We start from the raw sequence: 25,852 nt of genomic DNA on the forward strand, positions 1-25,852 counted from the left end.
CAACACTGGCGTCCACAAGCCTCACCAGACGTCATGATGATGCAACCGTTGAATGACATTAAGTTAAAGGGGTGATTAACACATTTAAAGTGCATAAATCAAGCCTTTCAAGTATGCTTATGCAACGACTTTGTGACTATAACAGCTGATTTCTTATTAGTTGCCAAACCTGCAGTCAAAGTATTTTTCCACCGGTGGTATGGGTTCTTACCCAATGATTCATGTAGTTTGCAGTTTTTGTTTCTTTTTAAATGTAGATGACGCGCCTTCGTCGTCGTTTATGAAAAAAACAATTAGTACGTGGAGTTTAAGTGGAAAATAATAAAAACAAATCGGTATATGTAAGATGATTTTAAGGAACACGAAGTGTTATTCATATTTTCTGTTTTGTGGTGTAGTAATTTGTTAAGTGATTGATTCTTCGGTTATTTGCGAGAAAATGGTAACATCTGAATGGGCCAAGCATGATGTGAAGGAAGTTCTGGAAGAGGCTGGACTAATGCCTGATATTCTAGATCAAGCTTCCTTGTATGAATCGAAGGTAATTTAATATTCTCAGTCTCACCAAGAACCGATGAATATTTTTCGGTTGGCATGTGTGCTTACAAGTCTTTCTCTGAAGTGAAAGAATTATAGCTCTCGATCAAATCTCGCCCGACCACCCCTCAAAATTTTGAGATCAATTATTTTTTGTCAAATATTACCAGGTGCAAGTAAAAATAACGACGGTGAAACTACAAAAATGCGTTTTTCGGTTGCGGTTCCTCAAAATCTCCGCTCATATTTTATTTTTTAAAAGGAGACCGTACTCACATAGTGGCTTGAAATTTTCACGAAATATTCTTCACACACAGTTAAAAAAAAATGGACTTGTGCATTATTGTGTAGTTGTTTTTAGAAATTTCAGTGTACTTCTTCTGAAAATCTTGGAGTAAAAATACTCGAGGTGGAGAAAAAGTGCACAATCTCGATGAATAAACACAAATAACAAAAAAATGCTTACAAAAATTACTCAAGGGCTCTTCTGACTGAGTGAAATCGTAGAACTTTGTGTTTTCAAAATAAAAACACAACACTTGCAACATATTCTGAGCTCTTAAGAAAAGATGCACAATAATATCACGACTCGGTGTTTTTTTTCATTAACGAGAGAGAATGTTTTTACGGTCCTAAGAAAATATTCTTACGTCGGTGTTGTTTTGCACACTCGTAGACTAAAACATCATGGTGCAAAGAGAAATAAAACACAGGCAATCTCGAGAAAAAAACTCAAAACGGTTGGGCACCAGAAACTCTGTGTGTTAAAATAAATTAACCAATTGGGAGAAAAAATACTCTACTAGTATGATTAAGTTCTGAAATGATGTAAAGAAACACACTACAAATATATGAAAGTGCACGAGTTTGTGCACAAATTAACAGCTCTGTGTGTTAATGCTCATTGTTCGTGTGTAAAAACACAGTGGTTGTGTATATATTTTGGTTCACGCATGCGCAGTAAGTCCCCGTCTCGCAACGCAGATACCCATGATCCTCAGTTAGAGCGTGCGCGATCCGCGAGACCCATGTCCAAGTGAATTGTGCATCCCAGGTCGAGTGTTCTTCCGTTGTATATTTTTAACGTATTAAGCATTCCATTGCGTGATATACTTATTGTGTTTGAACGATAGCATCGTTACGAAAAGGCTCCGCTGCCTTATACTTAGTGATTTATAGTGATTACGAATGGAAAGACGAATGAACAACTAGCATACACTGTTAAAAATCTTTCGGGAAACCCGGAGTGAAATGCGGAGTGACCTGAGATGCGCAGTGAAAATCACTCCGTCGAGGAGTTCGGAACTCTCCATGAAAGTGAATTGCCGCGATAGCGAGACAATGTCGCTGCAGCGAATCAGTTGTTCACTCCCCACTTTTACCTGGAGTGATTTTCACCCCGAGCAGAGAGTGCGCCATTGCGCGCACTACTGCACAAACGCGACCCATGAGAATAAGAGGCGTGATTTCAGCCTTATCAACCATCCGACCCTCGAGGCTCAGTGGCAGAGCACTGGACTATCACCAACGCGGCTCGGGTCCAAATCCACACGGGAGCGCTCGGAATTTTACGCTACAAATCGTCGCAGGATCTAAGGTAAATGGTTAATGTTGTCATTGCTAAGGTAATCCGAATTTCAATTGTGATAAACTTGTAGAAACCCGTAACTAATGTTCATGGCAAGAACTTCCATGTCTATTTGACAGCGTGCGCTGAGCATGTAGTAGAAAGTAGTTCAGTCATTAATTGACAGATAGCGCTATCGGCGTGATTTCGTGAAATTTTGAAACCCTGCGCGGTAGCGTCGCGTGAATTCTTGTAGCAGCATATTGCCCCTTCCTCGAGCCTCCCCTCACCTCTCCTGAAATCACTCCTTCGTGTGGTGATTAGCACCCTGTGGTCGGGGTGCATTACGAGCCGAGTTCAGGAGTGTTGTTCCCTCCGCGCCGTCGTCGGTTACTCGTTCGTATTTTCACTCGATTTTTCCATGGGCAAAATAGAGGCGAAGTAAGAGTGATTCTCACCCCGGAATCTTCTAAAATTTCTAACAGTGTAGCCACATGGCAACACTGTCGAGTTTGGAGAAGCGTACATCCGGACGGAACCTAGAAATTTTTCGGACACGTTTTATCTGTGTACAGATGTATAATTCTCTTCCTAATGATTTAAAGAGTTTGGAGAAGCGTACATCCGGACGGAACCTAGAAATTTTTCGGACACGTTTTATCTGTGTACAGATGTATAATTCTCTTCCTAATGATTTAAAGGATCTACCTCGTGAAGGTAACTTAGTAGCAATTTTCTATCAATTGAAAACGTTCTGTTTAGTAGGAAATGCATAAGATTCAAAAGAGTTCTTATAGGTGATTGTTCTTCTTAATCTTTTAACACAGCCTGCTTTTTGACATGCATCATAGCTGTCATTTGGCGGCATCTATGTATGCACTGTTGAATAAATAAATCTCAAGATTATGGTGAATATTTATTTAATTGCTTCCTGAACACTTGAACATTCGATAGATATAGAACGCCTTTACTATTGTAGTGCTATCTTCTATCCAAAGATTTGTTTCTATAGTCTAACTTGTTTGATTTTTTTATGAGTATGATACGAATTTGTGATGTTTGAAATTCTTTGATAACTGTTGGAGGGACACTAACTTCTTCCATTGTGCTCAGTGGAATTTGCACAACGATGTGAAAAAAAAACTAAAGTTTAAGTTTATATGGGAACTGGGTCAAATATTTACACAAGCCTTGCATATTTCTGAAAAAAAAAACTCGCTTGAATTTACACAAATGATCAGCGTTCATACTCAAATTTTGTATTTTTTTTCTCTTGAGTTTAGGAATAAATCGACAACTTCCGAGTTTATTCAAACTCAATGACTATTTCTAAAAACACAATACTAGGAATAAACTTCGGTGTTTTTGTGTGTTTATTTACAGGGTTGGGTTTTTTTTTTCTGGAACACGAGTAAAAATTGTGGAAAAAATTGTTTAAAAAACATTTACAATGATGTGTATGAATATCAAAGTATGGACTATTTTAACACAAATCTGTTCAAGTATATACTCGGGGATGTGTGCGAGTTTTTACGCTGACACAAGGCTTGTGAAATCATTTGACCCAGTTCCCGTATAAACTTAAGCTTGTGTATTTTTTTTTTAACTGTGCACACAGAGGAAAAATCATCAAAGTTCTCAAGAAAGGACGTTCAGTGGTTTTCCATGTAATAAGTAACGCGCGACGGCAAGTCTGTAACGCTGCAAACCAATACACGCATTTCTGCAGTTTCTCCATCGATAGGAAGCTCGATTAGTCTTCTCTTTGCATTTTTTAAAATGATGTTATGGTCCCGTCGCTTGCAGCCATTTAGAGAGAAAATATGAGAAAAGTTCAAGAGGAAAGAAAAAACCGCGTAACCTGCCTTTCAATAGATATTTACAATCCTGTGATTATACATATAATATGTCGTCGCGCATTGCGCAATGCTTGAAGTATTCCTGTAGGTTTGTAGGTGACAATGCGCGTTTCGCGCTGACCGACCGCCGCGCCGCCGCGCCTTAAGTATAACTATTTCACAACAGAGGTGTTGCACAGTATCATACGAAATTAGAGGCGCTTCAACATATTAAGAATGACAGGCATTATAAGAATACGAAGCATTCTTTGCAAAACAAAGCAAGATACTCCGGCACAAAAAGAGAGCGGTAGTCGAAAAATGTGGTAGTTGATGTGAGTACTCATTAATTTTTTTCGTTTACTTTTATTTGAAAGGGTCAACTCACACGCGGCCGGATCCAGCTTCTTCTACACCTTCTGCGGGGTCAAGGACATTTTTAAACGTATTGTCCTCAATCAGGCCAAACGGCCTATCACGAAAATTCGCTTCAGCAAAAAGGTTAATATCAAAGTCATGTTGTATTTGCCCTTATTTTCTTGTTTTCTAACGAACTTGCAGAGGCATAAAAGTTGACGGAACCCACCTTAATCTTTAAAGACACTCATTATATTTTCCTTTCATACATATTTTTTTGTTCATCAATTTAAATAAGAATAATTGATTTAGAGTATGCAAACATTTCAAAATCATGCGTTGAAAAACGCTGACTCCGCGAGTTTAAATATTATAAACACAGAGCGGAGCGGCGTGCTGCCAGCGCGACATGCGCACTAGCGCCTACAAACCTAACAGGGATACTTCACGCAATGCGCAATGCGTGAAGTATCCCTGTTAGGTTTGAAGGCGCCAATGCGCGTGTCGCGCTGGTAGCCCTCACCCACCACGGCGCGCAGCGTATCAAGCAACTATTTCGCAACAGTGGTGTTGCACGGAATCATACTAAATTGAAAGAGCTCCAACTTATTGAGAATGACAGGCACCATTTAAGAGTAGGGAGCTATCCTCGCGAAATAAATCAAGATACTACGGCACAAAAAGAGGGCGGTAGTCCAAAAACTCACCAAGTCCTAGCATCTGTAATTAATTTTGTTTAGCATAATTTTTGGATTTCATTAGAAAAAAGTGACACGATTTAGGCAGTAGCATTCTTGAATATGCCGTCAAGAAGATTTCATTTTGAATCAAGAATAAAATAGCTGAATGAAAGTGGGTTTCTGCCTGATGTAAGTGACTTTTCTTTTTTTAGAAGCATCTTCCATTCTTTCAATTGCACAGCTCTGCGTCGCATTGCATGGCATATCTTGATTGATTTTTATGTATTTTTTATCGTTGAATTTGGGGAAAATATCTAAAAAATTCCATCACGTTGCAAGTTTCCAGGTCCGGACCACAGGTCCGCCAAGTTCCAAAACATTCCAATGTTCCGAGTTCCGAGGTTTCTCAATTTTTGAGCAAACCTAGCATATTTAGGCGCCTGCGCCATTTCGAGAGCCATTTTCCAGTTGAAGTTCTAATGTTTTTCTCAATTTTTTTTTCAAGTCTGAATATATCACTAATCTAATTTTGGTAAGATGCACTAACCATGTTGAGATGATTCAAAATCATCATCATAATTTATAATAATTTATTAAATGTACAATTTTTTTGTTTTTCTAGACCTTTGAAATCTCTAAGAAAAGGCTTCTTGACGAAACTATTTGCAAAGAAAAAAAATTTAAAAGGACCTGCGGTGATAAATTTCTTCATAGTACGATGAGATAAAAGCAATGATGAGTAAGAAGAAATTTTTGGACCATTCGTTCATGGATAAAACATTTAATAATTTAATCAAATATTTTTGAATGAAAAAAAAAGGTTCCTGCTACGAAAAAAAAATTCTTGTGGCGTGGCATAAAGAAGACTGTGGAGAAGCAAAAGAAGACGAATTTCATGGTCTTCACTTTATAAACCCGCGAGTAAATTAGTCAAAATTATATACTGTCTACGTTGTCCTTACTCACTCCAATGTTAAAATTAATTGCATTTGTGGATTTGGTGTGCGAGAAACTTTACTGATACAATTTTTTCAATATAACTTAACTAACTAATAAGCACTCGTTACCTTATAATGACAATTTACTTGTTTAAATGCAAATTTCAAAAAGAAAACCCGCATCTCTATTCATTAAAATCTATTTTTGTCGTGTCTGCGTTTCTTGTATACTGCAGCCAACAGCTTCCAAGTTGACGAATCGTGAAGTAGTAAATTATCTCAACTGTACTAAGTAAGCTAGCACCGACAAACAGTGAAACCGCACCTCCCATAGAGACTGGAACAAAATAATGCACCAATTTTATTAATGATACAATTGGTCACCCAAACAGCAAGCAATGTCTTTAATTGGATTACGATTTACAATAAAGCAATTATCTCTACATGACTCATCCACCAAATCACTTATCTGCATAAGGAAATTGATGAGACTTATATTGTTTTTAATATGAGCTCAAAATGATAGTTCTTATTGCAAGATGTGATCAGATTGACCACTTGCTTCAATGGAACCGCATCAAAGATAGCTAAATGTATTTCGTAGTCCTAAAAGGTGGAGAAGTTTATTTTTGCTGGCCCGGCGAGGTACTTTTGTACAGCTATGTTTAGACAAGGAAATAATATAAAATTGCATAATATCACTTTCATACTTTTTACTACTGATTTTTCATAAAACTTACCAACTAAATCTATTTGACGCCTCACAACATTACGGCGGAACCTTTCACTTGGCAAATAAGCAAGTTTCAATTCCATAGAATACAGTGGCTCTGCTATCCTGCAATAATTTCAATGAATTACAGATTAAATACAGGGCATTATTGGTCTTCATATTATGTCTGAAAAATTGAATGTGTTTAGCAGAAAGGAACCTAGTCACATCAGCTAAAGTCATATTTAATTGGGAACTTTCATTTTTTACATGAGAACGTTCATACGGATTCCTTTGAAAATTTGAGATAATTCGCTTCGTACTAGGTAGAAGATTCACTAAAATTTGCAAAATAATCTGCACAACCATTTTCATGTAAAACATTAAATTTTCCTATTAAATTTAGGAATAACTGATGTGCCTTGGTTCCTTTCTGCTTATCGCGGTTCAATTGTAGTCTTTAAACCACCTCCACCTTGAGACTCTCCTTAAGCAAGGTTAAGTCAACATGGAAACCAAATTGAGAAAAATAAATTTTGTACGTATTTTACGAGGAAAATAGACCAAACAGTAACAGGAGATAAAGGGACGTAGGATGCCCATTTCGTTTTGCATAATTGTACAACATGGAAATAATTAAGGGTTGCCGTTAGGTTTGCTCCTGTGAATTATGATGACCTTTGAGATGTAAACATCCAGTTTGTCAAAAACGTATACTTAAGTAACCGTTTGAAAATTTAAATTTTGGAGGAAAAGCTGACAGGAGTTCTTACGTGGTAATCTCCCCATCTATCCGCTGCAACTCGATGTCATCACAGTTGGGTTCACAGTAACAATCGCTGCCACCTTGGAGGGAGCCTTGAGACTTTTTCAGTGATAATTGAAGATAATTATTATTTAAACATAACAGCCCGTCTAAGTCGCATTGTTCACTTGATTCTAGAAAATAAAAAAGTGTCAGGTAAATTTTACAGCAACCTTTAGTACAGTTCGTTGTCTCTGTGTGTGACGATTCTCGTTATAATGATAACTTATCTCTATATAGAGAGGAGATTTGGCGGCTCCTTAACTGCCTAAGTGAAATACCTACGTGTGGAATACAAGAGTGGCAACGGAGCAACTTCTATCTTTAGCGACCGGCCGTGTTGACTTGGATCATGGGTTAAAGTGCAGGGACATACTAGGACGAATCCTATCGGACGCCGTACAGTTGTGAGCAGCCGATCGCAGCGCAACCTCGCGTAAGATCCGAGTAGACTCAGAGAGCCACCACCCCCCCCCCCCCCCCCCGGAACCAAAACTCATCCATCACCCGCTGCAAAAATGAGGTTGAGCCGATAATTTATAAATAACCCTTAAAGCGGCTGAATTGAAAAATGGTTACATTTTTTTACGTTTTCCGACCTCTTTCGACTAGGAAGGGCCCACCACCCAGCGGATTATTTTCTGGAGTCCCACAATCATGCGATAATGGCACTTAGTTGCAAGGCTCCTAAGCGAGGTGGCACACTACTACCGCAACAACGGCTTTTACATTGGCTTTCACGGGAATTCAGGGTCCGACAGAAATGGTCCCTGTTCCTTCAGTCTCTGACTCCGTGAGTTAAACTTATCTCACGAAACAAAGTGTGGTTGGCGCACACATTAGCGCCTACAACGCTGTAGAATACTTCACGCATTGCGCCAAGCACATTGCGGTCGGTACTCGGCACGAGAATCACGAGATACATATCAGCGCCTACGAGACTGTGAGAATACCTCACGCATTGCGCAATCACGACATTGCGCGTTTTAGTCGTTGAAAATTCGTAATTTCTAAGGGCCGGATCTGTAGCAATACGCACCATTTCCGACTAACCCATACCACGAGCCTGCAACCCCAGCGGAAATATGCGACGTCACAGTTGGAGACAAGTATTTTTTAACTCCAGAAACATATATCGGAAAAAAATTACATTCAACTGATTAGCTAATTAGACACGCTTTTCCATCTCAATATCGACTGAGAAAACAAAATATCTCGTAGCTTCAGGTGATTCGATGGACGCCATACTTTGTGTCAGAACGGCATGCTATATATCGCATCAATTGGTTCCATTTTTTTAGCTACTCGTCAATTTTCTACAATTTTGAGATCGCAATTCTGTTGTCAGGAGACTAAAGCACTCACTCACCAATTTTAACAAAGAAATTCAACGTAATAAATGCGTGGTTTTTTTAGAGAGAAAATATCACATTCAAGTGCAGTTTCGATATTAGTATCGAATGCGATGTTTTCTCTCTAAAAAAGACCACGCCTTTATTACGTTGAATTTCTTTGTTAAAATTGGTAAGTGAGTGCTTTAGTCTCCTGACAACAGAATTGCGATCTCAAAATTGGAGAAAATTGACAAGTAGCTGAAAAATGGAACCAATTGATGCGATATATCGCATGCCGTTCTGACACAAAATATGGGATCCATCGAATCACCTTAATGAAAACTGTGTATCATAGGTAAGGTTATGTACTTGACTTTGGTATGAGGTGAGAGGTACAGTTGCAAAGCTCGAGTTGCTTGTTGCGGCGGCAATTAATAATGCAGGCGCTGAAGCTGTAGCGGTCGCTCACGGTCAACCTGTTTTCTTCAGCGAAGCGACACTTTCGTTGCTTGATGCTCACCGAAGCCACCTCATCATCGTTGACTGTTTCTTTTAGGATAATGCTGAAGTCCATGTGCGTCTGTGGATTTTGCAGAATAAACACATTTGATGCGTCGGCGTTGTAGAAGGGAACGTCTGCTCTGGTGTGTGTGTAGACCTTTGAATTAAATAAATTATTACATGTTAGATTTAATTATACAATTGATTTCCTTACGCCTTCTAAAATACTTTGCGTAAGAAGGATCCACTTTGAAAAGCACCGCCAGGTTGTTCCGTATTGTTGATCCACAATTCAGAAAAATCTACCTAGAATTTTTCGCCGTGACCCGTAGGGGGGGGGGGGGGGGGCTTCCTAAAAAGTTGTCTCTATTTCTTTTTAAAAATAATTTTCCCGGGGAGTGTTGGCGGCGAGTTTTATATGAGCCGCGCTAAGCAGAAAGGAACGAAGCCACATCAGCTATTGCCAATTTTATTCGGACAATTCAATATTTTACTTGCTGCATAGTGCAAAGGAAATTCCTTGAAAATGTCAAAGGAATCCGCACAAACCCTCTCTTATGAAATATGAAATTGCCCCGTTAAGTTTGGCAATAAATTACGTGGCTTGGTTCCTTTCTGCTAAGCGCGGTCCATGTTATGTGTGTGTTATGAGAAAGACAAAATCAATATCAGAATCGTGAACTTTTATAGCTTGATAAAAGTGAAAAAATGCAGGTCACAAAAAAGTGTATCGCACCTATAACTTTTGAATAAGTTGAGAGCTCGCAACCGTGGGTACGATTTTTTGTTTGTTTTTTTCCCCTCTTCTTTTCTTTTCAGGAAGGATGCACGTGACCATCCATTGTTTTAGCGAGTCTTGTGGTATCAATTGGTTACAGACGGACAGTCAACATTTTCGGAGGGTGAAAAAAATGGTGTTTCACGACTTTTGAATGACCTTCTATGTATGGGACTCATTTAGGATTTTGATGGTGATAAAATTTTTATGGACACAGTGTATCACTAAAGAGTTTATCATCAGAATCAAATTAACGAAGCAAAGTTTATCATAAGTCTCTCAAGCACAGCTTAATCTGTAATAACTGGATAACGTTCGAGCTGTACATTTGAGGCGAGGTATTATGCCAGTTTATCAGTGTTGCTCATTTGTACATTCAGAAACATATAAAAAATTGATTAAAAAACTATTCTTATGCTTAACTGTCTGTTGCTGAGGGCCGATTGACGTCTCTCTTTTACAATTGTTTGAGTATGACATTCATTTTTTCCAAGAGTGCAGTGAATTTTAAGTGCAGTTTTTGAGACCAATTTTTGTGTGTTCCTTTCTGGCGTCTTCGGTGAGTATTTACTAACTTAAAATTACCATTCATTTTGTCACCAAAGAGTGGTTTACGATCATTTCTACCGCTTCTGATGCATTATTATCATTTTCATTTTTATTTATTTATTTTTTTAATGGCCCTTCTTACATTTTTATACTGTTTTTCGATAAATCGTACTATATGAATAAGCAGAGATATATATATTCTTCCATTTTATTAAGTTCTACCAAAATGTAAGGTTATGACACAGCACGTTGAATATGTTTCAGAGTCACGAAAAAAATGTACGTGTTTTTCTCTGATCTGAAGTTTTCTCTTGTTCACAGGAAGTCTCAGAGCAATTGAATACATTTGAAAAACCTACTGAGTGCTAAACATCACCACATAATTTGGAGTCCGCTGGAGTCTCTTAATGGTAGAGGGAGAAACATGTAAATAAAGGGACATTTTAGAAGGAGAATAAGCAAAAAATGTTTCACGCTCTGATTTGGCAACAGGTCAATTTTTTCACAGTTTACGGGCTCCTCGCACTTACCGAAACTACATGGTGGTCTAGAGCACTTTTGGCAGCGGTTTATCAGTATTCAGTGGTTGCACTTACAAGCCACAAATGGTAGGGTTTTTGAACTTTTGAGACAATTTAAGATTTATTATCCTTATTTTAAAGAAAATTGGCTACACCAATCAACCTGATTCCACGGACTCCACTCTCAACCTCATCATCTCCTCTCAAATATAATCTACCGATAGATAGGAAGTACCCACTCATACACAAGCTACAAAAATGGTCAGTATAATGATTTTGTCCGTGTTGAACACTATATGTCAATTGGGCTTAATGAAGAGTGGAAATACAAATTTTTGGTTTAGGCTTCTCTACCTTCTCGGTCTTCACACAACGACAATAGCACTTTACAAACACGGATTTTACGATGTTGGAATGGAATAATTTATTGTAAATAAATATTTTATAAAGAAAGTATATAGGTTACTGCCTTATTTGTTGTTCCGTTTTTACTTTCCAACAATCACGATCGTAACACATCAAACTTAAAATTCACGATTCCTCAGATTTCAAGATTTAGCGCTAACTTTCATATACTTGCGCTTTTTGCTTCAGGGTAATTAAGAGGCGGCCTGCTCCTTTCTCACGATTTGATATCAAGCGAAGAGCTCCTTTAGTGTCTTTCCTCGCTGAGAGTCTGCAAAAGATTAATCAATAACTCAAATATATTTTCAGCACAATTTCGAATAGAATGTTAAAAAAATATATTATCAGACATTTTATCTCTTTCTGAACCGGCAGATATAGCACAAAAAGACAGAAAAAGAAGTAGAAAAATATTTTATAAGTTCAGTTGTCAATGGCGATGATTTAATTTTGTGTAGGTTTAAAGTTTACCTGATTTGCTACTGGTTCTATGACTAAAGATAGCAATAAGGTCAACGAGACTCAAAATGAACCGCATCAGTGTACCAAATAAAATCTAGTAAAATTTCACAATTAATAATGTCGTACCCCTCCTAATCATGAATATACCGATGTCACTCATGCATGCTTTCAACCATAACATTATCATACTATAAGGTACAGAAAACGGGAAAGGGAGCAAACGGTGGTTGCAAAAATGATAATGTTAAGTTAACGAGCATCAGAAAAAATGTTTTGTCTCAGATTTTGGCCCCTAATAAAAATTTAGAAAGATGGGTGACAAGACTGGAGCTAACAATTTGGGGCTGATCCGCCATTTTTTTGAGGGTGCGCACCCCTCTTTCTCGGAAAAAGCGGTTTTTTTTCCATTTTCCCTTTCGGGCAATGTTACAAGAGTAAATGTAATTGGAATGTCCGTTTCTACCAAAAAGCCGGCCCTAGTAGCCTATTTTATTATTGACCTATCTTTTTGATATGCATCAATTATTTTTTTTTTGGTTAAGACGGAGAAGTTGGTTATCGGTGGTGATTAGCAAAGCATTGAACTGGAGGATGGCCGGAAGATCCTGGACTGTGAAGAGTATAAATATCTCGGAGTTTGGTTAACTAAGGACGGAAATTTGGATCGGGCCATTAAAGATCGGAATGTGCAAGGCAGGAAAGCTATCGCGATGCTAAATGGGGTTCTCTGGGACCAGAGTATCTCCAAGGAGACCAAAAGGAAAATTTACAACGTCATCGTGAAGAGTATCGTAACTTACGGGAGTGAGGTCTGGCAACTTAAGAAAAGAACTGAAGACATGCTTAGGGCAACCGAGATGGACTTTTGGCGAAGGTCTGCTGGGATATCGAGAAGAGAGCGTATCCGCAATGAAAGGGTACGCGAGATAATGGGTGTGGAAAAGGACATCGTGCACGATATCAGGTCCAAGCAGTTGGTCTGGTATGGACATGTGCGAAGGATGGCAGATGATCGGGTTGCCCAAGCAGGTCTTCGATTGGGTTCCTCCCGGAAGGCGACGGCGTGGACGTCCTGTGAAAGGTTGGCGACAAGGGGTGGAGGAGGAGATCAGAAGGTGCCAATTGCCTGATGATCTCTGGAGGGGGGGCGGCAAATGGCGATTGGGCGTCGCAGAGCGCGAGGCGGCGCTATAATCGCGACTTTATGTATGTATCAATTATTTTACGAATGTTTGATCAATAAAAGAGCTGTGTCGTAATTTAAACTTATCAAGGATAGCAGTAAGTTAATCAGTTAATCAAATAAATTAAGACACTGAAATCGGAACTTAAATAACTTGCCCATGATCTGAGTTGATTATGAAACATGTCCCCAATTCCGTTTCAACTGGAATGAACTCTCGACAGCAGTTGAACGGCTTGTTATTCCATCTGCACTCGAAAAAAATGTCCTCACACGAGCTTCTAATCTGAATGGAGTAAAACAATGAGAAATGAAATATGCCTATTTATTGAGTATTCAGTTATTTAAAATTTCCTTTTTGCAACGAAACAGTTTTCCAGTAGTTATCAGTTGAATAGACTTTTGACACGACGCACTCTTGCTTGACTCTTAACCCTTGAATGTCCAAGCCGGGTCAAATTGACACGCGGCTTATTAAATTAGCACGTGCTCCGCTGGTTGTATGGTGCCGGTACTATACATACAAGCTGTAGATATATGTCCACTAATAAGCCGTTAAAAAAACATCAGACATCAAATTTAAAAAAAATTCGAGTGCCAGGAATTTTTTTTCAACTACTCCTAAAAATCCCAAGCCGAGACAAATCAACACAACTATCTCCTCTGGGAGAGTTATGGAGGCTGGCACGCACGAGCTTCAAGTATAGGTCCACAAATATACCCTTAAAAAAGAAGCAGAAATTTGGCCTCGTCTTTTAACTTTTCTCCCGAATCTGAGCGACAACTCAGTAGCAGCGTGGAGCAGAGCATTGAAAGTTCACGCCTCGCACCATCGCGCCTTCAATTTTGCGAATGAAACACGGACATCCATCAAGCACGAATAGTTGTATCTCTGCGCTGAGCTGGCGTTGGCAATAATTAGAGATGACGCAGCCACGCTACCTTTGATTATGTTTCTTTAGTCCATGAATACGAGTTTCCCATGCAGTCTGTAATATGTTTTCATGATTTCCGGCGCGAGATACGTGTTTTGAAAATTAGGGTCAAGATATATGAATAAAAAAGTATGACGTTCTCGTGTAACATCCCAATTTTTGTGACGACAGTATTTAGATGGCAGAAAAAAATTACCTACCGTAGCTCATTTTTACTGTTACTTTTAAGTAAACCTTTCAAAACAAAAGTACGTAATTTGGCTGTATCAAGTGTCGGTATACTTAGATATATTTGTACTTTAAGATGTTGGAGCTCGGCGTAATGAGTCAAAAACGATGGAACAAATATAACTCTTATTAAACTTACAGCAACCGTTATGTCCTTAAAATTGTTTTGAGGGCAGTTTGAGTCATTTTTTGAGCAATATTGTTTTGTGTAGTATGTAACGCCTGAGAAGTAGGCAATTTCTTTCAATACTTCGTCCAAGGTGAAATCGTACTGCGACCCATAAACTCTACAAATTAAGAGAGATTGTACCGTCAACATTAATGATCTGTTATATTTCAGGTTAGGATAGAAGTGATGAGAATATAAAACTGAGCAATTACATTTCTAAAGGTTTTTGAAAAAGACTTAAGAGTGATAAATCTTACTGAAGAATAAATAAGCCAAAGGACCTAACACACATTGTCAGAGACAGGGACATGCGACAAGCTATGCAACTTCTAAGCAGACGTGGAAGGATTAGGGACCACGGCATTTCACTAATTTTTCGGGCAAAGGAAAAAGGCCTCAGAACGTGCGCATCTGTCATATGTTCGACTTTCAGATGTGTAGGAGCAGAGATTGCCTACCGACCCTCTTTAATTTTGTTGGTGTGTGAATTGCCACAATGTTGCCTCTGATAGTCTGTTTACCAAATTCAAGTGGTTGCACACTAACTCAATTATAGAACATCTTACGGGAATCAGGTCACCACTCAATTTTTGATTAATTCCTATTGTTTTTGCAGCTGAAAATGAGTCTGTGATGGCTTGAAATGTCCTGCCTATTTATTGTTTTAATAGGTTTGCCTTCTTTACTCACTTGACATGCCTTGTTTCACTATTTCCTTATTCATTCTGTCGTCCTAGAATGAATTAAGCAAAATATTAAATAATTGTATTTAGAATATTAAGGAGTAAACTGTTTAATCCAAATCCTCAAACTTCCCTACCCCTCCCTCTTTCCAATTTTCTTCTTCACCACTCTCAAAGTTCTACGTTTGCTAATGAATGAAATCGTGTGAAATTTTACTTTACCTTGAAGCGTAGCTGCTTACTCCACTTGGATTCTCTGTCTCGCACACAGACACCGCTGGGAAATTCGTGTTCCAGTTCAATGAATTAGTTTCAACTACAAAACTAATGGCATTATTTTGAAATGAGTCCCAAGCTGCAGCCATCAATTTGACGGATCCAAACCAGCTCAATGAACAAGAAACCAACCAGAATAACCTGAATATATGTACACATTCATTGAATATTATAGACTGAATTTTTTCTGACGTTTATTTACAGAGATATTTTCGGTGTAATGAACAGAAACCAATATTTCTTAAGACCCTATGGAATCAAAAGAATATAAAGTTTCCCTTTCTTTCTTCCTTCTTCAAAATTTGCTTATTTTCTATGACTTTAAAAAAATACCTGCTGATAAAAATGTGAACATCAAAACTATTTAAAATGCATTTTTACTCTGTATTGGATAAGTTGGACTACATTTTGCAATTTGGAACTATCAATTCTGGCCCGGTTTAAAAACAACGTATAGGCCATTAGTTTCCCTATGCACATAAGTGTTTTTTCAGATGAGCCAGAACTCATAGTTCCAAATTGCAAAATGCAGTCCAGTTGTTAGTCACCAGAAAACGAGCATCATCATAAGTTATTTCAGCTATAAATGTACGGACTTTATATCCTATGAGTAATTACCTTTCCACCCAGTGTCTATCTTTTTCCGTGATAAAATGAAGGCCATGTAAGGTAGAATGAGACAGATACTCTTTTAAACACGATGGAAGGAACATGACAGAGCCGTTTTTCAATTGACACGTTCAACTCGAAGAGGAAATCCCTCCGTGATCGGATAAAACATTACTGGCTGAAAAAATAAAACTAGTAAGAGTCCATAACTCGCAAACAGTTTTTGTCTCGTACAATGCATGCAAGGTTGTACTTGGTTTGATTTTGCTCGTATCGTGATCACATAGATAATGTGTCTCCTAAAAATCCTCCTGTTAGCTGCGTTTCCGATTGGCGAGAAAAGCTTCTAAAGGTATATAAGACGAAATACGAAGCTGAATACTTTATTTCTTCTTTAAACTGGCAACCCCGGTGGATTGATGGGCAGTGGTTAAAGCTAAGCCACTTAGTGCTCATGATTGTAATCGACCTACAGGTGGCTTGATTCTCACAATTCCGAGGCCCTAATGAGCCTAGCTTAGTCACCCTTCAACAGAAGAGAGGCTGTTCTATAATACGCACGTTTTCGCCTAAAAAACTTCGCAACTGCAATTTTTTACCTTTCAATTTACTCTTTCTAATTATTGATGATAACATGTTTTCCACAAAGAATAGGTGTTAACAACACTAAGACTACCCTTCAAAGTAGAGCTAGGATAGTTGAAAAATATCCTAAAAGTTTATTTTTCCGGGCAAAAATTTCGGAAAAAAAGGAAGTACCTCCATTGGTTAATAAATTCTCTACTGATTTGAGCTGTAGAATCTGTCAGTGGAATATTTCACCCCTTGAAATTAGGAGAAAACTTCCTCCTTCATTGGCATTTTGATACCTTGTTGAAGACAATACAATACGGCTTTTAGGCGGACGTCTCTTGAGACGATGATAGATAATAATTAATCAAAAAACTTTGATTGAAACTAACGCTGATAATAGAGGAGTTTTGTCGTGACTTAAATTACTTCATGCATCAATGCTGCATGATTGATCACCTACTTCAAGACATATGTGAATACCTCGATGAAATAAGCAGCAGATCTTTAAAACTTGTAAAATTTTGTTTAAGCTTCAATGGTGGTGAAAGTGAGACCGGGTCATGTGAGGCGTGATTATAAATGCATTTGTATCTTTCTTGTGCTAGCAGGCTTGTTTATTGATGTTCGGACCAGTGAATCCAAAAATTACATCGAAGAGTTATTAATAGAAAGTAAAATTATTCCAGATGTCTTGGATGTAGCTCCAAAACATGAGTTATTGGTATGAATGGGTATTTTTTTTAAATCGTAGTCTATACCTGTAGTTATAATCATTCAGATAATTTTCGAATTTACTTATACTGATAAAAATTTCATCTTGAGAACAACTGCTAATGATTTTTCTTGATCTTTCAAGAAGTGGGTTTTATCATGCAATCAGTGTGCGAAAAATTTAATAGAAACATACAGCAAAAAGAGACAAAATAAATCAAATACAACACTTGAGAAAAAGGTTAAACTGATTTCGCTTTAAAAAAGTTCTTATCCTGCAGCAATTTGAGAGATTTTATTAGTATGTACAAAAATTCTATTTTCTTTCATGAATGATATAAATATTTTTAAAGTGTTGGTCCTCCTTTTTAAGATAAGATCTTAAAGTAAGTAAAAGGGTATTATACAAAGTGTAGTTAATTTAAGTCGCTTTCGTCCATCTTAATCCTCTGTATTCATAATAATTACTTTCTAGATTATTTATGCAGATCAGTCTATCAAATTTGGAACTCATGTTCTTCCCTCTCTTGTTCACGGGGTTCCGACGGACGTCGACTGGCCTTATGACGCAATGGCATATTATACGCTAATAATGACAGGTTCTAATTCTTATAAATTTTCAAGTTAAATTTTTGAAGAAAGACTTGATTACAAGGACAGGTGCGTGGTAACACATCTTAAAAGGGATTGGTTATAGACATCTACGAGCGCATCAGTAAATGATCATAGTATCACAAAATCAATACTGTGAACTGCATCAATCCAAAGTTGGTTAGGATATGTTAATTCTTCCATGGATACACAGCCTTTGCGTACTTTCTTTCTTTTTGGAACGTATTAGGTGAACAAGCTTAACTGTCATTTTTGTCGTATGCTCCACAATATGTGCGGCAGAGCTTGAGCTTCTTTAAAGCAATTCATCGCGGTTTCCATCTTAAAACCAAATTCATCTCCAAAACAAGCAGATTACAGTAGTTAACTCTTACAGCCCCCATCGTGGTTCAACTTCTTTTTTATTAGGTCATCCAATAATCGCTAAAAAACGTGAAGTGCAATTTTAAAAATCCACAAGTACGATACAGAAATAAGTTATTTCACTGTCGAAAAATTGTATATTTTTACCTAGGGATATTGCAACATTTTAGAAGGACACAATAAAATGACATGTTCATAGCGCTGGAAACATGATTTTGAGTCAATTTTTAACTAGTTCAGAAATTAAAAGATCGATTGATGCTGATCCCAAAATTACTTGAAATGATCAGAAAAAAGTGGGCTGAATCTGCGTGACAATGCGATACGGTCCGTAAAATACACGTGTTCAAATGAAAAGGAACTGTAGATTATTTTTAATTCTCATTGGCCAGAAAGTGATGTCCTGCTCATGAAGGTTTAAGAAAATTTCATTTGAATGTATATAAACATGTTTAAGTGGTTAAGAATGATGTCGTAACAGTTAGCGGCAAAAAAACCCTCAAATCTGAGAATTGAATAACGGTAAAAAAAAATTGTTTCCTTGCAGATAAATGCTTAGAACTTCCTGTATTACTACTTATAAAGTAGTATTGTATACCAGGACACTGTTTGGCCACTTTTAGTGAGATTAAGCATGATACATTTTTAAAAAATGAAAAAAAATAAGCCGCAAGGCTGATCTGGGATAGTGTCAGGCGCCAAAAGTTCCTTAATTTTTAAGGGGGGCATTATTTGTAATTCTCATTGGCCAGAAAAGAATGTCCTTCTCATGAGGTTTCAGAGAATTTCATTTGAATTTATATAACCATGTTTAAGTCGTTAAAAGTGTTGTCATAACAGTTAGCGGCAAAAATGTAATTAAGTAATGCTTAAGTTATGCTATAATTGACTTAAGTTAGAAGTTTAGTGTGCTGGGAACCCTGATTATTGGTCTTTGGCACTTAAAAGTCCACAATAGTCAATTAGTTTTGACATTTTCAGAAGTAAACAAACACCGAAGCACAGCAACCTTGCAATGGGTAACTGGGCAGGTGCCACCACTGCCACCTGCCCAGTTACCTTGGGGTGGGTGCCCAGTCAAGATCATCCATATAGGTCAGTCATTGCGCAGATTTCCCCGCTCGGGGTAAGCCCCTTTCCATTGGCTCGTGACGTCAGCATTACTGCCGCGAAAACCAGAAAAGTCGGAAACAATGCTTTTCTTATGGGAGAGAGCAAATTTTTCTTAATGAATCATTTAAATTTCTTACTTTTAAATCCTTTGAAACTTTCTGTGTGTCGAAAAGAACGTTTAGACATTAGCATTCAGGGTTTCGATTTTGCCGAATTTGTGTTCTTTCATTTTTACAGTTTACTCTGCATCAGCCATTTTTACACGCGAATCTATACCACTAGATGGCTTGTGACATCGCTGACTTCAAAAATCATTTAAAAATATAAAAACGCAAATTCAGCTGAATTGAAACCCTTGACGCTAATTTCTAAACGTTCCTTTCGACACTCAGAAAGCTTCAAAGAATTTAAAAGTAAGAAATTTAAATGATTCATTAAGAAAAATTTGTTCTCTCCCATAAGAAAAGCATTGTTTCCGACATTTCTGGTTTTCGCGGCAGTAATGCTGACGTCATGCGCAGAAGATTCTCATTTGGGTTTCGGGAATGACTGACCTATATGGATGATCTTGTGCCCAGTTACCCCACAAAGGGAAAATTTTCAAGGTACTGGGCATCAACCCTTTGCAGCCAGTATTTTCATCCAATTAAGTTGTAATTACTCACGCATTACACAAATACATCATACATGAAGAAGAATTGTCAAAGTTGAATAAAATACTTGCTGGGAGTGAGATATGAGGCTCTTTTCGGGACCACCTCCGGCGTTGTTTTGAAAAAAAAAGCTGTCCAATTTTCGGCACTTCACCATTCACCATAAAAATTTTTTTTGAAGTTATGTTTACATGTTCTAGATGGTTTACGTCATAATGAAGGTATGCCAACAGTGAAAACAATTTTTGCACTAATCTGGTAGAAATACAGAGGCACTGCCCAGTTACCCCACCGCCCAGTTACCAACCTCACCTTATCCATTTTGACATGAAGCTTGAGCACCATAAGAGTACGTAAAGGCAAGGCTCATGTAAAATGGATAAAGTTCATTTTGATTTAAATGCGTCCAAGGTCGTGATCCCGGTACCGATGTTCTAGCGTTGCATCAAGCTGCGACGATATTCTGCCCTCGTGGTTTGACTCGATTACATTTGCGAAAAATATATAGAAACCCCACAAAGTAATGTCGGTGGCTTTTCATGAGTAAAGTGAGCATCATATTTTGATTGCGCCGATTTTATTCACCACGGTGTGCCACGAGCTAGCGCAGTTCAGTCGAATGACGTATTGACTTCATGTGGCTAAGAACATGGATTATTGAAGGACACTGTACGCTTATCATGGACAGAGATCTCTTTTTTTGTGGCAATTTATTTCTTAGAGATAAATAATAGAAGGGGGTGGGGGTGAGCATGTCTGGCGTTATAGCAAAAGCCGTACCGAGCCTCACGCTGTTATCATCGCTCACAACAGGGTACAATTTAATTCATTTTTAGAATTATTAAAGTGTCATCTTCGATTTTTATAAAATCTAAAACCTCAGAGACGCGCGTAAAAGAGAAACGTTCGTTTATTGAATTGTGTCATATTGCCATCAAATTCTCTGCAGTGATTCATTTACAAACATTTTTCATGGTAAATGTTAGTTTCTCATGTTCTGGTTTTTTATGAATTGAAAAAGTGACTTTCAAATCGTGTACTTTACATAGATGAAAAAATCATGTGCAGTCTTTGTTTCATCTCCAATTTAATAACACATTGGCTGCACTCTGATAATACTGGCTAAAGTTTTGAGGTTGACCTCATTAATGATAAGTCACAGTGCTATCTATTGATTAAACGATTTTATTTTAGCCGCAAAAACTTTTTGTATCCTTTTAAAGCATGTGAAGTGCGCGTTTTCTTCGAATGGGTTGCCATATCAATGTTGGATACCAACGTATGTGACCTGTAAAATATCTCAAACGGACCATAGTATTTTCATGTTAGAAAGGGGCAAAAAGAGTTAAAAGTAACGCGGTAGAAATAAAAGTAAATCATAAAATGGAGAAAGTAACTGATCAGGATATCGATGGCCAAAGTACGGAACCACGTATTTTCCCATAGCGATGTTCCAAAATATCATTTCCTACCCTATTCTTTTGAAAAGAAACAAGTCAACTATATAATTTACAATTTCTACAAAATATTCTGCTAATCGAGAAGAAAATCGAGGAAGTATTCAAGAAATTAAGTTGACTAATTTTCCACAGAAAAAATAAAGTATGACCTGAAGTCCGCAACGTTACAAACGGAGTTTCATGCGGTTTTGCACTTAAGCCATCGATAAATAAGGTTTTAAGTTATTTTCCGACGTATTATCTCTAATAACCCTGAATGTACCATTTAAATTCCATTTCAGACATAACATCGAAGTCTCTATTTTTTTGGCTAATTTGTATGCCTATCTATAGTTTAAGCTCAATAAATACTAACATTTACAGATCCTGACTCTCCTTCTACGTCGAATCCATATAATAAAGAGTGGCAGCATTGGGTTGTGGGAAACATTCCAGAATTCAGGGTAAAACTTGGTGAAGTCCTTACCCCACACATCGGAGCAATTCATCCAAAGGGAAACGGTAAGGTTTCTACGACTTCGACACTACTTCAAAAAATCTAGTTTAAATAACATTGAAAGCTGTCTCTATTCCATCGCAAAACTAAGATACTGCGTGTGATATTTGCGGAACAATGAAAGCACAGTAAAATCATTTTAAAAGTTATTCTTCAATGTGTGCAAGTGAACATTCAATGCGCCGTTTGTAAGGTCACGAAAAGTGCTATTTGATGTGATATTCAGCATACCTCTTTCAAATAACAACTGGAATTGCCTGATATTTCAATTTAACCATAGTATATTTTACTACTTTCCCTGTGGTTGTGAAGAAAACTCTGACGAACCTTAACAAACTCTGGTGTCAAATAGAAAACAAGAAGAAAAAATCCAACATGAGTATGTTGGAAAAGCGTGCCGAATAACTGAAATGTTGGACAAATACCTCTTATTTTCACGTCTTTGCTTTTTGCATCAATTGGTGCTTTTTGCTAAATTTGGGAGAAAATATTGATTCATGAACGTTGAATGTAAATTAATTTTAAAGATTCCGTCCAATTATCTTGATTTTAAGCTGATATGCGGCATTTGCGCACGACCGTGATTTGGGCGAACTGCCGTGCATCGAAATCGCGTTCAGTTAATCTCTTTGGATTTCGAACTGTAACTTCTCTCCTATTCGGCCGATTTGTACAAATGAGGTCTCTTTTTATTTGTACTTCAACGGAAAGTAAAGAAAAACTCGCTAAATAGACGGAAAACAATTTTTGAGAAAATTTGGTGGATCCTGGCATCACGGTGAATGGTTAATCGGTTAATCGCCTCGCCGTCTTTTATTGCCTTGCTCGAAACCGGACACCCAAAGCTATATCGCGAGATAACTGTAGTGGTTTAAGTGGATTTCGGCAGGGGCCATGGTTAGTACATAGTATAATGAGTCACGAGGCTCATCACAGATTGCACTTACAGTGCAAGACGCTCATTGGCTATAGAGTTTTGGCGGGAAAGAAGGTTCTAGAGTTGAGTCCTCCGAGCGTAAGAAAGCTCCTATGAGGTTTCTGTCAAATTGAATAATACGGTTTTGACAGAAAAATGTTCTCAAGGGTTTCCAATTAGCAGTTCATTAGAGTTTTTGGTAAAAGACCATCAGGGCTTGACAGTGTAATGGTTCAAAGACAAAGAAACGGGTGCGAGGAAAAAAGTATTTGGACGACCCGTTGAATAGCATTGGTTGATCTGTGTGCTGTACTATGGTACATCCGAGTGATTTCAAAAAGCGAGCCCTACTGGCACGCTTAAAAATTGGAATTAGATTTGATTTGATTCTGACACGTATCAAAAATTTGTGTCCTGGTGGTAGTATATTATAAATTTGCAAATACAAATAGTAAAATTTACCAAAAAATTGAATCAAACGAGGATGCCACCTCGCGAAAAAGAGGATTGTAGGTGCGCGTAAGACGTCATTATTGTTAATGCATACCATGTGTCACTTCTGCCACTTGGAATAATTTATCACTTACGAACATGTATATTGTATGTTAATTAATCCGTGGATAGAACAGAACTCAACAATCAGCGAGAGCTACGCAAACAATTGAATGCAAATAGACGCTTGTGGGTGGCGCTGATCACTTCATTTTCGAGGGTGATTTCAGGCGTGATCTTGGACCACCAATACATAATGGAGATGTTGCATGTGTGAGGAATTTGCGATTTGACCATTGATTCCTATGTACAAGTTCGCGAGAAACACGATGGTGCCACGGTTTTATCTGAAATCAACTCTCAAGCTCAAAAGAAGCTCTCAAGTTGAGGCCAAAATGGAGGGGATATCCCACGCTATCCTGAGAGTCCACCTCTACATCAAAACAAACTCTCCATGCAAAGATAGGGAGCGAATACATTGACAGGGCTGCCACTTTATTTGGGGCTCCAAAACTGAAAACACGACAACCCTACTAATGTATTTGCTCCCTATCATTGCATGGAGAGTTTGTTTTGATGTAGAGGTGGACTCTCAGGATGGCGTGGGATATCCCCTCCATTTTGGCCTCAACTTGAGAGCTTTTTTTGAGCTTGGGAGTTGATTTCAGATAAAACCAGTGGCATCATCGTGTTTCTCGCAACTTATACGTAAGAATCAATAGTCTAATCTCAAATTCCTGACACATGCAACATCTCCATTCTATTACAAGAGAAACTTTTCGAATTTTCAAGGAACTTCTGGATCAGTTTTTTTTATTTCTCCTCCTCTATTTCTCTTCACTTCGTCAGTCAGATCATTGAATCATCACGAGGCACCGAGAGGGAAAATAAAGCGGAGGATGAAACGAAGGAATTTACGCACGGATTAGTTAATTCTTGGAGGTCGGCAGACATCTAGCTTTGACATGATTAATTTTTAATTGATGCGTGGTTTTAAATCAATCCAGACGGACTTCCCAAGTTAACACTATTGCTCAAAGTTAAGTTAGAGTATGCATTGAATTACATCCTCTAAATGCGCTAATATGTCTTCATGTATCTTTCAGGATTGCATCGATATGTTTTCACCGTTTTCAAACAGCCTGAAAAAGTCAATTTCACAGACTTAATCCTCGATGAAAGGTATATAATACAATTAATCATCCTCATAATTAGCTTCTTTCCAAATGTGATAAAAGAGACCTTACATGAATGGAATTACATTTTTCAGAATAAAAGCGTTCTCAAAAAATGTAAAACTCTACCAACCACGTTAGAAGGAAGACCTCACCTCTTCCGTGAAAGCTAGTTCCTTGTAGCTCAAGAGATAGCTCCATTTTTATACAGAAAATACTCCGTTTCTGGGAGACCTTGAATCCATTAAAGAAAAAATCACTATCTAAAAATTATTTCATTGTTTGTTTTGCTCTTCAGACCATCAGATGCATACCGAGCGAACTTTTCAACGAGAAATTTTGCCCGCCGCTACAAATTTGGAGACCCTCATGCTGTCAATTATTTTGTAGTGAATTGGGATACGCCGTGATCTACATCCAAGTATCTCCCCCCCCCCCCAAAAAAAAAGAGCGGGAAAGAAAAAAGGACGATTTAAGTGATGATGGGAATTATGTAGTACGTAATTTTGAAGATGCATTTCTGTCCCTTAATTTTGTGTTCGCCTACAAGAATTATCAACGAATATTTTGAACCGTTCTGGCCAAATTCTGTAAAAAGGTAATAATTAGGTAATAATTCTGTAATAATAATGTATTTTTTTAAACCTTTTTCCTCAACAAAACGTTTTGTGATTTTCAAATAATTTAGTTTACTAAAATGTACAGGGTATTTCTACTACATATAGCAACAATTGTACTTTTGTGCATGTATTATAAGTACAAAGACAAAGTTTTCAAATAAGCCTACAGCTTTTGCTGATTTTCAATGCAACATTCTCCGCATAAAACTAACAAATTTTTTCAGAAGAGCCCGTTCTTTTGAGGGATATCTCAAGTTTGCGGGAAATTGGTAGATATAGATGAAAAAAAGAGATCATTTCTAGACTTAGTGTCAAACATTACGTAAGATTTGACCATCATGTCGCCAGGATTATTTGGTGCGGACCAGTGTTATTATTACCTCAAGAATCTTTTTTTCATGTGTTTCAAAGAATAATAAAAAATGATTTTTAATGCAAAATGTTGAATCAGACGCTTTTTTATATATGAAATTCGACTTTTCGCAGAAAAATTACCTTCCACAATACGTATTCGTGCATCACACGACGGTCGACAGTCACATGATAACCATGAGCGTAGCAAGGGAGGACCGGGAGGCAAAGGTCCCCCCTAGAATTGAAA

At 37.7% G+C, this 25,852-nt stretch overlaps 2 protein-coding genes across 4 annotated transcripts; one reads left to right on the forward strand and one right to left on the reverse strand.

Annotated features, from left to right (window-relative positions):
• The first annotated feature begins 189 nt into the window (after nucleotides 1-189).
• Nucleotides 190-25,061, forward strand: LOC109036285 (protein D2). 3 transcript variants are annotated; one of them, XM_072298764.1, is made up of 5 exons: nucleotides 190-541; nucleotides 17,827-17,950; nucleotides 21,916-22,053; nucleotides 24,563-24,638; nucleotides 24,930-25,061. In XM_072298764.1, the coding sequence occupies exons 1-5, from the start codon at nucleotides 440-442 to the stop codon at nucleotides 25,039-25,041; spliced, it is 552 nt and encodes a 183-aa protein (XP_072154865.1). In that variant the 5' UTR covers nucleotides 190-439; the 3' UTR covers nucleotides 25,042-25,061. The 3 variants fall into 3 exon arrangements, with proteins under 3 accessions (XP_072154865.1, XP_018905926.2, XP_018905925.2); XM_019050380.2 differs by lacking the exon at nucleotides 190-541 and adding an exon at nucleotides 17,073-17,361; XM_019050381.2 differs by lacking the exons at nucleotides 190-541; nucleotides 24,563-24,638 and adding an exon at nucleotides 17,029-17,361.
• Nucleotides 5,745-16,567, reverse strand: LOC109036283 (sodium channel protein Nach). Its single transcript, XM_019050376.2, has 9 exons — nucleotides 16,077-16,567; nucleotides 15,405-15,599; nucleotides 14,470-14,617; nucleotides 13,326-13,453; nucleotides 11,694-11,793; nucleotides 9,138-9,426; nucleotides 7,403-7,568; nucleotides 6,658-6,755; nucleotides 5,745-6,254 (listed from the first exon to the last, which is right to left on the reverse strand). The coding sequence occupies exons 1-9, from the start codon at nucleotides 16,169-16,171 to the stop codon at nucleotides 6,103-6,105; spliced, it is 1,371 nt and encodes a 456-aa protein (XP_018905921.2). The 5' UTR covers nucleotides 16,172-16,567; the 3' UTR covers nucleotides 5,745-6,102.
• Nucleotides 25,062-25,852: the final 791 nt, after the last annotated feature.

Source organism: Bemisia tabaci, chromosome 3, assembly GCF_918797505.1.
Source record: "Bemisia tabaci chromosome 3, PGI_BMITA_v3".
NCBI classification, from domain to species: Eukaryota; Metazoa; Arthropoda; class Insecta; order Hemiptera; family Aleyrodidae; genus Bemisia; species Bemisia tabaci.